Below are 14,108 nucleotides of genomic sequence, written 5' to 3'. Positions count from 1 at the left end.
TTGCCCAAGGTCACACGGCCAAGACGTGGAACTGCCATCCGACTTTAGAGCCTTCATTATCCAGTTACGAGAGGTAACACGCTGTGATGCATCAGGGCTGGGACCTAATTACCTTGCTGGGTGCATGTGGGCTCTTTACAAAGGCAACGAATGACCTGAACTCATGGCTGGCTTGCGCTGTCGTGCAGGTCGAATCGTAGAGTTAGACCCTCTGGATCACACGGCGCTCCACGACGGGTGTTGTTCCGTCGCGGTTGTTGGCCGGGAACACACTTTCTATTCAGAGACCGTGATCACAGACAGATGTTCTATGTCCTTATGTGTGTCATTTTCACCCTTTTTCTTTTTAATTGCCTGTCCGAGAGTACACTCCGCACCCCAAGATGGATATTCCTGATGACTTTCAGCTGCACGCTGCAGACTCAGGCCAACTTCTGAAGGAGACGTTTTAAATGGAAAAAAAAAAATTGTTTTTGTTTTTGTTTTTAGAAGGTCGGGGACATACTATAAAAATGAAGAACTAGATAAAAAATAACACAGCTTTTGATTACTATGGAAGACACCTTGTATGTAATAACTCTTAATATTGACGCTGCCTTGAGTGGCTATAATGCTTTTCTTTGGAAGGCCGATAGCTTGAAATGATGGCCAGATTATTTTTTCTGAGTTTACCACTAACGAGAAATTTGACTGCCTTTGTTCTTGCGAACATGCAAGTTACTAATCAATCTAAAAGGAATTAAGCCGCCCTTGGTAACGTGAGGCCTGAGAACCGTTGTCAATTGTGTGGATTCCAGGGGGGATGACAACACCAAGGCAGACTGCTCTGGAGACAACGCTGTGACGGACATGACGTCTGGGCTTTTGAAAATTTAATGAGGATGTGACTTGACACTTGGACCCCTGTCGTTTGCTTGGACAGAGTGGAGAATGCTGATCTGCACAAGATCTATTCCAATGAGATGTTTTCTGTCCTAGATGAAATTAGATTTCAGAAAACATTGCTTTCCTTTTATGACCGCGAGCTGGCCGCTGCGTGCGCCTTCCCCGGATGAGACCAGACCCCTGAGCAGATGTCACGGATTAGTTGAGGTTCCCATCTGGTAACTGTCTCTGCTGTCTCTGCTTCTCTTGACCAGTATCAGAGGAGATGGAAAATACTCCGTTCAGGGTCTGGAAGCATCCAGAGCTCAGGCAGCCTGGGCAGCCTTTTCCTGGCCGAGCATGAAGACACCAGCTTTGGCAGGGTTTTGGCTATTGTGAGCTTAGTGCTGGGAGAGGACACTTCTGTCCGATTTCACACTTCCTCTTGGAGGATGGAGATGAAGGTACAGAGGTGAAGTCGTCTGACCTTTCCCAAATGTGCACATTCTTGATGTTTAAAACTATTTCTGTAGCAGTCAAAGGGCTGATGAATGATTTCAACATGTTTTTAAGACGTGACCTGCTTTCGATTGCCCTGTTCGTCTAGCAGCAGTAACAAATACTGTCGCTTTCTTCCCCTGTTTTGACACGGCCAGTTTCTGCATTAGATCCTGGAGAGAGAATAAATACGGACTACAGTCTTGGTCCGAAGGCATTTCAAGGCTACGAAGCTAATAAAAGGAAACAGCAAATGCTGTAAGAAAGGCTATAAAGAGGGTTGGGCATCAAACATTAAATAATTATTTGTGTAATTATTTGCTTAATGGCCGTATTCCTTTTAGGCCATAAGTCCCCTAAGGAGAGGTACCGAATCTGTCTTTTTCATCATCCTATTCCCAGCACCTGGAAAAGTGCTTGGACTACAGCAGGCGTTTAAATATTTATCGTTTAGCTGAACAATTGTAACAAGGTTTTGGATTTATCTTGTTATCTTGGGGCGATGTCTGCTGCATGAAATCTTTTTCTTACAGATTTAGTTATAAAGCTTTCGACATCTGAGTCAACCACGCGTACGCTGGACATAAAGTGAGAGTCCGTAACTAGGGTCCTGAACGTTCCTATATGTAGGGAAACCTGCGTATGAGCAGATTAGATAACTATCTGGGTGAGATTTAAGAGGGACTGCAAAGCAACTCTTTAAAAAAGAATCTAATTTTTACATTAGATTTTAATTTCTTTGAGTACTGAAGGTTTTAAAATCTTCCGATTTCCTCATTCAAGTGCAGAAACGACAGCTAAGCCTGTATTATTCCAACATTTTTGAAGGCTTTGCCAAAATGGAGGCCCAGGCTAAGCTGTGGGGATAATATAATATTGTTTACAAATAACCGGGCTATGCTTTATTCAGGAGGAAATGAGCTTAGATGGAGATCAGAGAAGCCGTTTTCAGATTCAAACTTTGAGAAAAGCACCTATGGATTGCACTCAAAGAAGCCTAAAGAATTAGGAATTGACATTTAAAAGCATTTATAATTGATAGTATCTTTGAGTTCGAAGCTCCACATATCACCTTATCAAATTCCAAGTATGCTGTCAGTTTTTCTCAGTAACTGTGATGTTATCTCTAAGATAACCAAGCCGAAGGGAACAAAATCAGGAAGCCAAGTCTCATACCTGCGTCTCCCGATGCCCAGACCCCTTTTCAGTCGTATGTTACTCACAGAAGCTGCCACACATTTTATCTGCACCCGGAAGTGTGCCCAGTGGCTTGAGAAGCACTAGAGTGCTGGGTTTTTAATTCCTGAGATTATTAGATTGAATTCTTTGGAATCACCCCACAACCCTGAACAGAAAGGTGAAAACCGTCCGCTTTGATAAATGACCGGAAAGGATCCTTCCACTGGATGGGCCATTTGTAAATATAAATATAAAAGTTGCTGGAAAATGACATAAGAGGTGAATTATCTCCTCCATTGCAATGTTTCCTTTTCTTTAATGCAATTTAGTTCAAGCAAAAGGGAACAGCAGAGCTTAGGCAGGGCCACATTCCATGCTTGGGGAGGAGTTACTGGAAGCAAGATGTGGAGTGAGAAAGGGGATTGATAGACTTGGAGCAGGGGCCAGCTGAGGCCTTCTGTCCGACCAGGAAGCCCGCGCCTGGGGCCCTGGCTGTGCCCACGGGAAATTGAATTCAGAGCTCCTTCTGCACCATAAATCCCGGGCGTTTGGCAGCTCCCCAAGGGAGATCGGAGCAAAACTGGAAGGGCATCTGAGGCCACACTGGCCAATCCCAGCAGTGCCCGCCGAGGGTGGGGCCCCAAATGTGCTGGGCTGGGACCTCATGATGACGTTCATTTATAAGCCTTACACTTGGTTAATTTTAAAGTACACTCATCTCCAGGAAAGGAGCGTCTCCATTACACATCCGAAAGCTGAAAGGCTGGAATTACTCTGAAATTTGTCGGGGCCGAAGGAGGAAGGCCTGACTTTGGAAGTCGTGCGTGTCCCGATCTTTTTTCCTGAGTGCACGTGCAAGGAAGATCCCTCCACGCCGCGCTTGGTGGAGTGGGCATTCCCGTGTCCCGACACCACGGACGTCCCCAGGATGCTGGAAGGCGGGCGCCCGGCAGGTGTCACCGCGCGGTTTGCCTTCGGGGGTCGCGTCTCCGCCTCGCCCAGCCCGGTCCGCCGGGGCGGGGCGGGGCCGCGCGGCCCCAGGCCCCGCCCACCGCGCCCGGGGGCGGGGCCTGCCCGTCACGTGACGGCGCCGCCGAGCGCGAGCGCCCCGCCCCGCGGGAGGAGGCCCGGGCCGCGACCCGGCCCGCGCGCTGCTGGAGCTGCCCGGCCGCCCGCGCGCTCTGCACCCGCGGCGTCTCCGGCCCGCGGCCCCTCGCCCGCCGGTCCCGGGCTCGCCGGCAGCGGGAGCGGCCTCAAGATGGACGAAGACGCCGGCGGCGGCGGCGAGGGCGGCGGCGGTGAGTGGCGGAGGTGTGGCCGGGCGGCCAGCGGCCTGGGGCGGGGGAGGGCCGGGCCGGGGTCGGGGTCCGCCTGGGGAGACGCGTCGGGCAGCGCGGGTGTCGGCCGGCGACCGCCGAGGCCCGCGGGGCTCGGGGCCCGGGGCGGGGGCCCGGGGGCCGTAGGGAGGGGCCGGGCGAGAGCCTGAGCGGGGTCCGGGCGGAGGCCGGGCTGCCCGGAGGCTCGGGCCGGGGCGCGGGGTCCCGCTTCGGGGCGACCTCTCCGCCTCCGGTCGCCAAGGGCGTCCCCGCCCTCCGGAGCCCAGCGCCCTTTCTCAGGTGGTGCGAAGTGCGCGAGTCCGCGGGGAGGGGAAAGTTCTGAATTGGGGGTGCTCCGGGGCCAGGAGGGGCGCGCGGGGCAGAGGACGGCAAATCCTGGCAGTTTTCTTGGTTCCAGGTCAGAGGTGGGCAGTGGGGTCGCCGAAGCGCGGAGGGCGGGCGCAGCGGGAGCGCACGCGTGTTGTCAAATAGGAATCGTTCCCGAGTGAGCAGAGAATAAGTCGCGAGCCGGGGACCCGAGTCCGGGGACCCGAGCTGCAGCCCGGCCGGCCGCCTGCCGCTCGGTGCCCCCTCGCTGGAAGGTTCGCGTCTGTGTCAATTATTTAGTGGGACACAAAGTACCGTGTGTCACGCTGCGAATTTACTCCTTCAAAACAGCCCAGCCTGCCTGTGTGTGGACTGGGGCGTTGGTTTGGAAAGCGGAGGGTTGACACCCCTCATTTTACCGGAACACCCGAAGTTGGAGCTCTCTCTACTTCGACTGAAGACCTCCTTTTTGCTGACAGACCGAGTCATCAGAACCCCTTGTAATAAGGGAGCGTTTTTGGAAAAAAAAAAAAAATGTTAATTACAGGCGGCTGGAGCAGCTGCCTGTAAGAATCAGCAGCGCTGAGCAGCTGTCAGGATGAAGTGGTTAATCAAGGTGCCTCTTCTAGAATTGAAGTGCTGCTGGTGGGGGGTGGGGGTGGGGGTGGGGCAGGAGATGTGATGCCCAAAGAAGCGACGCGGCTGCGATGGTGGGAAGTTGGCAGCGGCGGTGGCATTTGGCGAGTCCATTTCTCACAGTTACAGCAGGGGTAGCACTGTGGCACTGAGTGGGTGTGGTGTTTGTGAAAGAAAGTGCTGTGGAAGGAGCCCAGTTGCAAAGCCTCCTACAGCCAGGCTGTCTGTCTGGGGACAGTCTTGGACTCTAAATGCCGCGCTTCCTGCCTCGCTGGATTTGGGTAACAACAGGCAGAGCAGTTTTTCCTCTTTAGAAAACGAAGACAAACAACTATAATGTTTAAACGTTTGACATTCGAATCGAGGCAGCCAGCTGGCTTGGCGATTTTGTTTGCAAGGTGTTTCTGACTCTCAAGGCATGTAGAAGGTTTGAAGATAAAAGTAGGTTTAAAGATTTTAAAAAAGGAAGCCAGCGTGCCCCAGCAGTTTCTAGATCTTGACTTGAGTACTGTAACAAAGGATGGTATTACGTATCAGAAGTCTTGGGACTTTCTTTGGGCTGTTAATATCTCTTGTGGGAACATAATCTTGAAATTCAAAAAAATATCTCATGCGTGAAGATGCGCATTACACTGTAATAGTAGAAAATTGGAAACAGCAGCACCTAATAGGAGGCTGGTGAGGGAAATTATGGGAAGTTTATTGGATGAATTGTTTTGCAACCATTAAAAAACAGTTTTGTACGTCACGATTCTAACCAATGTAAAAACCGGTGATGTTGTGGACGTTTTATTTTCTTAGTTTTTATATTTTCCAAGTTTCCGGAAATATGAATTTGAACAAAAAAGTATACGAATTTTACCCTGCGGTAGGAAAAGGGCATGATTATCTTAATGAATGATTTAATTCACGCTGCAGCAGTCAGTAGCAAACAGATATTTACTGATTGTCTAGTAAAATGCCAGGTGCTGGAAGACAGCCTTTAGCCTTTATTGAGACGGTTTATTAAGATCTTTCCCTTGCATTATGGAAGACACTCAAATATGTTTGGCAATCTTAGAGTAAGCATATTTTTGAATAAGTGAAAATTTTAGAGTTTTGAAAGAAGAGTCATTATACAGTGGTTATTGTATACATTTGGTGTGTTTATATTTAATTCTTGATTGCTGGAAGTTTTGAAGTTAACATATGTCTTTACTGTTCTTTAGTTATTACCACCATTTATATTTCTAAAAAATGCTTTGCTTTAAAATTCATGTTTTTTAAAAATAAACTTTGGCCCTTGGAAAGAGAATAATTTCAATTGCCAGTCATTTGTCAATGTTTTTTGGGTATATTTTCGGTATAGTACAAACTGAACTGTATATGGACAAGTCAGTTTCAGCTTGTTTATGAGACAGGGTAAATAATCTAGTCCAACAGTTACGGCAGGGGCGAAAGATAATTTAACAGTCTCATGCTCTACCAACTGAGCGAGCCAGAGCCACTACGAAAGATAATTTAAAAGTTCTTTTTTGCTAATGTGCTGGTTGGGTTAAAAGACTTTAAAAATGGTTCCTACTTGCTGTTTTTATAATTAAAAAGTTTGTCCTGGGTATTATTAGTTGTTCTTTCAATGCAAGATAAGGAGAGAGGATGGCGATATGAATGGCTGGAAGGCAGTTCTAAGGAGAAACAAGTGGGGGTACAGATTACAAGAACACATTGTTACTTATAATGTGTGCAGCGTAGTTAAGGTATTTTTAATTCCTTTGGGGCTTCGTTGCCATTCAGTTGCTCTAAAACAGTTCTTGAGATATGTCCCTACTTGGCAGGTGACTGGCTAGTTTGGCTCATTGCCACCATCTTAGCGCTCACCTTGGGAGTCGGTCTGATGGATGTCCCTGGGTGGACCACCTGTGGCAGGTGAGGCGGGTAGCTTCGCTGGCTTTTCCCTCCCTGCGCCGTCCCCATCTATCCCCCGCCCCAGGTCCTGTAGATGAGGGGTAAGTCTGTGCCTCACAAGAAAAGATGCTCAGCCCCGCTCAATAAAATAAATAGAAATTGCGACCAGGTTTCACCTGTCAGGCAAGCGATAGCCCCCACCATCTGTTGGCGTTGGGAGTGCAAATTAGTTACGGCTCTTAAGGAGGCCTGGCCAGCTCGCATCCTGTTGGCTCAGATCCATTGCATGCCCTTCTCCTGTGGAGGGACTCACCCTGTGGGCCACATTTCCCAGGCCCTCGGGTCAGCTGGCTTGGGGCAGGCTTGGCCAGTGGGAACCGCAGGTGGGAGATTGGCTGGCAGGAGGAAGGGAGGAGCCAGCTTCTCTCTCTCTCCTCTGGCCCTGCCTCAGCCTGGTCCCCTTTTGATTCCAGCCCCTGCCGGCTAACGGAGCCCTGGGCCTCCTCCCTGTGACCCTCCAGCTTAGAGGCCGTAGCCAGAGGCTTGCTTTTGTTGACCTCTGGGTTGTCTTACCATTTCCTGCTTGACCTCTCAGCTTTCCCATCATGAGTGTAAGCAGTTCCTTGTATGAAATTCCTTCTATTTCAACTCCTTGGAGGATGTCTGTTTCTCTGGGTGGATCCTGGTGGGTACAGGGGCACTGGGCATCAGCTTTTAAAATTACTATAACTCTTTTGATCTAGCAGCACCCGTTCTAGAAATTTTTAACCTGCAGATAGATGTCTGCATGTGTGAGGTACCACAGGTTCGAGATTGTTCGCTACATCGTTCGTAATAGTAAAAGATGGAAAACAACCTGAGTATCCGCCCGCCGGAGACTCATCAGGTAACTTACCAAACGCAGGTGGTGAACGAAGTCAGGGAACTGTGGAAGGAACCAGGAAGCTCTTTATGAACCGATACGGAAAGACCTCCAAAGAAGTTTATTAAGTTACAAAGCAAAGTGTAGGAAACTGCATTGTGTGCTACCATTTCTGTTTTTAAAACAGAAAGGAAGTGCCTGCACACGCATAAAATTCTTGGGAAGGCAAAGCAAGGAACTAATAACAATGGTTACCTGTTCGGAAGGGCGATGGGAACTGAGCAGGTGGGGAACGCGGGTGCAGAGAGAACTTTTCACTACACGCCTTTTTTTGAAATTAAAAATGTTGAAGTCTAGCTTCACTTTTTACAAAATGGGAAAACAGTTTCACAGAACAGTAGTAGGCTGGTAAGAAAACGCCCTTTTGAGAGAATTTTTATATATTTAAAAAAATTCAGTATGAAATGTAGAAATTTGTAAAATATGGTGCCTCTTTTTTTCAGTCTGCGTAGGAAACTAACAACCACCGTTCTTTTGAATGCTTAAAAAGTGACATGATAGGTGCTTTTAGAGTGTACTTAGTGTGCATTCTTGTGTAGAACATGTATTTGTTCACCAAATAGTCATAGCTTCCCTACCAGATGCCAGGTCCTGCGCTTGGCACAAGGGCGCATTGTGAATAAGGCAGGTGAATTTTCACAGTTCATGGAGCTTCTGTTTAGATGGGAGACAGACAAAAGAGGAAAAAGGATACGTAGAATAATTGCCGATTATGCTACGGGAGTTAAAGGAAGCCGAGGTGGGGAATAGGAGTGAGGGTGGGTGGGGCGGGGAGGCGGGGAGTGGTGTAGGGACAGACAGGTGGCCAGGGAAAGGCTGCTCTTTTAGATGCAGCCTAAAGGGGTGCAGTGGGCCGGGCAGCGGGACAGGCAGAGGGACAGGCCCGGGACTGGCAGAAGGAGCGGAATGCAGCCACAGAATTGAAGGAAGCGTTGGCCCCAACAGAGAACGAAGGGGGACCGAGAGGCCAGGGCCACATCGGGCAGTTTCAGAGAGTAAGGAATTCACGATTTATTCTGAATAAGGAGGGATTTGAAACAGGAGATTGACATTTGATTTCCGTTTCAATAATTTTAGCTAATATTTACATAGTGCTGTCTGTGTTGGGTTCTGTCCTGTGCGATTTATATATCTTAACCGATTTACTCTTCCAAATGACCCTATTAGGTTTAATATTATCACCATTTACAGATGAAAATGGAAAGCAGAGTCACGGGGAAGCTAAGTCACTTGCTTCAGATGTCACAGCCGATGGGCGGTGGAGCTGAGACCTGACCCAGGCGTGTGGGCGGTGGAGGCTGCGTTCTTAGCCGCTCTGCACCCCGCCTTTTTAAGGGGGGGTGTCCTTGGCTACGGAGTGGCGAACAGATTGGAGGAGGGGAAGAGCGAAGACGGGGACGCCAGTGAGGAAGCTGTCGCAGGGGCTCAGGCGAGAGTTACAGGGCCACGGCGGATTGGTAGCAATGGCAGAAGCGAGGGAAAGGTGATATGTGACAAATCTGTATGAAAACACAGAAAACAATGAAACACGCGTGATTCCGTTCATCAGAGTTAACGTACTAGTGGTCGATGTTCTGTCCCGTTGTTTTAGATCTTTATAAACAAAAAGCGTTACAGGCGAATCTCCATCTCCGCACATGCTTTCAGTGCTCAGGCCAAAATTTTGGTGCCATCGTCCACTTCTTTTGCCTTAGCCTCCTGACGTTCCCCCCGCTGTCATCCTGGTCTGCACAGCCGCCAGAGCGATCCCTTTAAAACACAGGTCGAGTCACCCCTCTCTCCAAGTCTGTGCCATCCTCGGCTTACTCAGAATCCTACCACTGACCTAACCGCGTGGCCCAGAGCGCCCTGCAGCGTAGGGTCCATGTGCTCTGGTTCAGGGGGCTGCAAGCTTTTCGTAGAAAAGGGCCAGGTAGTAAATATTTTCAGCTTTGTAGTCCTCATATGGTCTATCAAAAATTTTTCTTATAACCTTCAAAAACATAAAAACCTTTCTTACCTTGGGGCCGTCCTTGGCCGCTGCTCTCGTCTGCCTGCTGTCTGACACTCCCCGGGACTCCTGTGACCACGTCCGTGAGCACGCCGGGCACACCCGGCCTCTGCCCTTGCCCCGTCGATGTCTGCGTGTCATGCTGACTTGCTTCGTTCAGGTTTCCGTTCAAAGGTCTCCTTACCACAGAGCTCTTCCTCGGCGCACCTGCCTAAAAGGGTAGACCCATGTCGCTTTTGCCGCCTCCGGCTTCATTTTCGTCCTGGCACTTATCACCCCTTACTTATTAGATGTTTGTTCATCGTTTGTCTCTTTTAGAGTGTAAGTTCTTCGAAAGCAGGAATATTGGCTGCTTTTATCCACTGCTGTGTCTCTGAGACCTGGAACGTAGCGCATAGTAGGCCTACAGTAAATGTCAACAGATACTGAATAAGGTTGCAGTCACCGTTAGCCATTCCTGGTCCGATTCCCGTCCTTCCTAACAGCAGCAGTGAGGAATCTGATGTGGGTCCTCGGGTATAGTTTTCATGTTTTCACAGATATGTGCGTGTGTCCATAAACAATATATAGGTCTCCGTCTTGCTTTAAAACTGATAAAAATGGCATCCGACTGTATGTAATGTTCTGCTGCTCACGTTTGAGGTGATCCATGTTGTTATATATAGACCCTGTTTATTTTAACCGCTGTAAACATTTTGTTCACTTTGTCCTGGGTCGGGCTTCTGTGTTGATTGTACATTGTCGTTACGAACAATACTGAGATGAATTCCTTAGGCTTGTTTCCTTTTACAAACGTATGCACGTTTTTCTCGAGTATATCTCTAGAGTTGGGACTGCGGGTTGCAGGTTTGCCGTGTCCCTAGATACTGACAGATGCTTCCTCGCCAGGAGTATTCTCAGCATTCTCGTCCGCTCTTGGGTTTTGTCTCATGAGTAAGAAATGAAGTCACTGCTTTAATTTGCGTTGCTCTGCAAGTGATGAGATGCCTTTTGGGAGAATCAAAGGGACCGACAGCTTGGCGGTTAGAGGGGAAGGGGCTGTAGGGATCCAAAGGGGTCGCCAGGTTCCTGGCTTGTGTGACAGCGTGGGAGGGGCTGCTGCTTAGTGACGAGGGGGGACTTGGGAAGCGGGACGAGGGGAAAACTATTCGGAGGGTCCATTCGTTATTTGTCAAAAATGTCATCATTTTGCCCTCACTTTTTGAAGGATGTTTTCACCAGGTGTACAGTTTTAGTCGATAAAGTTAATTCCTTATGCTACTTTGACATGTCATTTCTCTGCCTTATGGCTTCCGTCGCCTCCGTTGAGAAATCAGCTTTATGTCTTGTCCTCTTAAAGGTATTGTGCTTTTGACTGCTTTGAAGAGACGTCTCTTCGCCTTTCATTTTTCAGCTGTGTAGTGTGATGTGTCCGTATGTGGTTTTCTTTGAATCGTCCTGTTCGGGATTGGTCATGGTGCGGCTTCTTGGTGGCAAGACTTGGTCTTACATCAGATTTGGAGAGTCGCCAGTCATTCTCTCTTCATTCATGACTTTGGCCGCATTCGCTATCTCTTCTCTGTCTCGGAATCTGCCTTTCCATCTTTCCGTCACCTACCTGTCTCAGACTCTCTTCTCTGTTCTTCATCCTTTTCAGGTCTCCTTGCTTCGCTCTGTGTATTTTCTTCTGACATACGTTCCAGGATATTGATCCTTTCTTCAGCTCTGTCTAATCTGCTATTAAATCCATCTGTTGAGTTCTTCATTTCAGTTATTGCCTTTTTCAGTTTTCTGTTTTTTTTTTTTTTTAGATTTCTGCTTTCTGCTGAATATGTTCATCTTGTCACTTAACTTATTAATCACAGTTATTGTAACTTCAGTATTTGGATATTCTGTGAGTATATTAGCTATTTTACCCTTGGTTTTCAGTCATGTGGTTTTCACCTCTAGATTGCCTGTTAAGCTTTAATTAAATTGTAGACAGTATGTATAAAAAATCATACAGATAATTCAAGACTCTGGCTGTCTTCCTCAAGAAGGGCTTCTCCGAGCAGTTAAAGTAGGGAAATATCACTTAAAAATTGTCAGGATTGGTTTGCTTCTGGTTTACCCTTTTGGTCGGGTATAGCTTTGGTGGCCCCAGCTGAAAGCCTGGGGTGTTACCGGGGCCTCCTCTACTCGGCAGCCTTTCGTCTATAATTTTTGCCCCCCGCCCCAGTCCTTACAGACTGCCGGAGACTCTGCTGGGCCTTCTCAGGCCCTCAGCCACGTGTTTCTGCTTAGCGTTTTGGCCTCTGAGCTTCTGTGAATTGGCAAATGTCTCAAGGAAAGAAAAGTGGTTCAGATTTCGGGGCTCACCTCTCTGCACTGGCCTCTTCAGGATCCTGGCTCCCTAAGTCCTCACTGCATCGGTAGCTCTCTGATACCTTCAGACAGTCATTTCTTATAATTTGCTCAGCTTTTTAAGTTGTTCGTGGCAGAGGGGTTGGTCCACAACTAGTCAGCTTTTACTGGAAGCGGCATCTCAGGAGTTCGGTTTTGGTGTTGAAAGTTGGACCTGCTCATGAGAGGTGGTGGGAAGGCTGTGGAGGGCGAATCCACTGCTTTGGAGACCGGGCTGGGCGGGAGGGAACCCTTGGGAAGGCTTCACTCCACTTTAATTTGTGGGAACCAGTGGACGAGGTCACTCAGGGGACAGATGAGAGAAAGGAGGAAAGTCCCAGGACGGAGCACAGCCCAGTAAAGGAGACGAGGCCCGGTGACCAGTGAGTTGAGGCCACCTTGCAGCTTGTGGGGTGTTGCAGAGGGTCAGCACTTGAGAGGTAGATGAAAATGGGGATAGAGAAGTGTCTGCTGGATTTGGTGACTTAAAAAAAGTTTGGCGAAAAGCAGGGAGCAAGCTCGACGGGGTGGGCTAAGGAGCGAAGGGGTGAGACTGTTCCTTGCTGAAGGGACAGCATGCGCCAGGGTCCTGAGATGGAGGATCGCCATGCTCTGAGCCTCGTGGGGAAGCCAGGCGGCGGGGGCGCGGCAGCCAACCGTTTCTGTGCGTCATTTTGATGGAGGATCAACAATAATTCAGATCAGGCGAGTTAGACTAGTAATGCTGTTCGCATGCCCACGCTCAGTATAAATAACTTCGGGGAGAGAGATTAGTTTCAAAAAGTTATAGGCAGATCCTTTAGGAATTGGTTTATCAATTCATAACATAAGACTTGCAACTTTTGAAGTGAAATGAAATACAAAAAATAGGTTTTATCAAAGTATCTTAAAAGCTGCTTAAAATATAATAAATATTTTGAAGTTGGGGGAAAGAGTAAATCATTTAAAAGGGAGTAGGGAATACATGACTCCCCGCCCTGAATTTTGGAGTTAAACCTATAAACGTGCCATAGCGAAGGCTGGTTCCCCAGCCGACATGCCAGAACAGACGTGAGATGCCGTAGCGTCTCATTTGGCTGGAGAGGGTTCAGCACGCACTTGTTTTGGATAAAGATCCTTCAGCATTTTGTAAATATTAGAAAAGACTCACCTGAGTCAGTTTAGATGGCCAGGAAGATTTTATAATTTCCTTCCACAGAGCACATTTGCTTCGAGCTGACCCCGCGTTCAGTAAGTCACCAGGAACACCGTTTAAATCGCAGAAAATGAATTCCTACCTGAAACTCCGAGCAGGGCTCTTTTCACTTACCGTGCTCGTCTCCTCTCTTTAAAAACTTTATTCCAGTAATTAAGAAATAAGAACAGCAGCGTGCTAGAAAACGGGGCATTTCAATGATGACCAGAGCGTGTTTCCCAACACCTAAGTAATTAGCGTTTTTTTCCCCCAGTTTTCATCCAGATGTTTGGCAACAGATAGACACAGCCTCGCTGCAGTTTTCAACCCCGCTTTCCTGGGAACGTATAATATTCTCCGTTTATTTTGGACAGCAGCGTTTCCGTTTGCTGTGGACATGCATATGAAACACATGCTCTCCGAGTGGAGTTTGTGGTCCTCTGAGAATTCTCTGGAGGAGGAAATGGGTTGACCTATTTGGTTGCTATGAAATAAAAACAATCTTGTTTTCATTTTTTAGTGAACATCTGGGTTGCATTTATTATTTCACATTCTGAAGGTTCTTTAAAACCACAATTTGATAATGGGAGGGTTCATCAAAGCAGTAACTATTTAGCTATTTCTATAGTTGATTTAAGTGCTAGGGTGGCTGATAGATTTTTTTAAAATATTAAATATATTTCTTTTCTATAAAATGTAACTTTTCAATAACAACCTTTGATTTTAAGCCATGAAATAGGATCTAGATATTTGGGGGGAAGGATTGATCAGCCGGCATATTTCTCTGTTGCCCGTTGCCATGCATGTGTGGTCATCGTCGTGGCTGTGTTTATTTGACTCTGTAGCAGACATTGTTGGTCCCCTGCCACAAATCCGTCCCCTGTTTCCTCCTCGTGAAGAACCCTGATTTTTTCACTTGTCTGCCCACAGGGAAGTGGGACCTTATCACCACAAGGG

General features: G+C 47.9%; 1 protein-coding gene across 1 annotated transcript in view; it reads left to right on the top strand.

Annotated features, from left to right (window-relative positions):
- Positions 1 to 3,682: 3,682 nt before the first annotated feature.
- CYTH3 (cytohesin 3) overlaps positions 3,683 to 14,108 on the top strand; it is a 58,113-nt gene continuing 47,687 nt past the window's right edge. The window contains exon 1 of the mRNA XM_039880053.1: positions 3,683 to 3,839. Coding sequence (XP_039735987.1) covers positions 3,800 to 3,839 — 40 coding nt within the window. The 5' untranslated portion in view covers positions 3,683 to 3,799. The remainder of the gene's footprint in view (positions 3,840 to 14,108) is intronic.

Source organism: Pteropus medius, unplaced genomic scaffold, assembly GCF_902729225.1.
Source record: "Pteropus medius unplaced genomic scaffold, Ma_sr-lr_union100, whole genome shotgun sequence".
Taxonomy (NCBI): domain Eukaryota; kingdom Metazoa; phylum Chordata; class Mammalia; order Chiroptera; family Pteropodidae; genus Pteropus; species Pteropus medius.
Note: the sequence above shows the minus strand (reverse complement) of the source record. Positions and strands in the feature narration are given on the sequence as shown.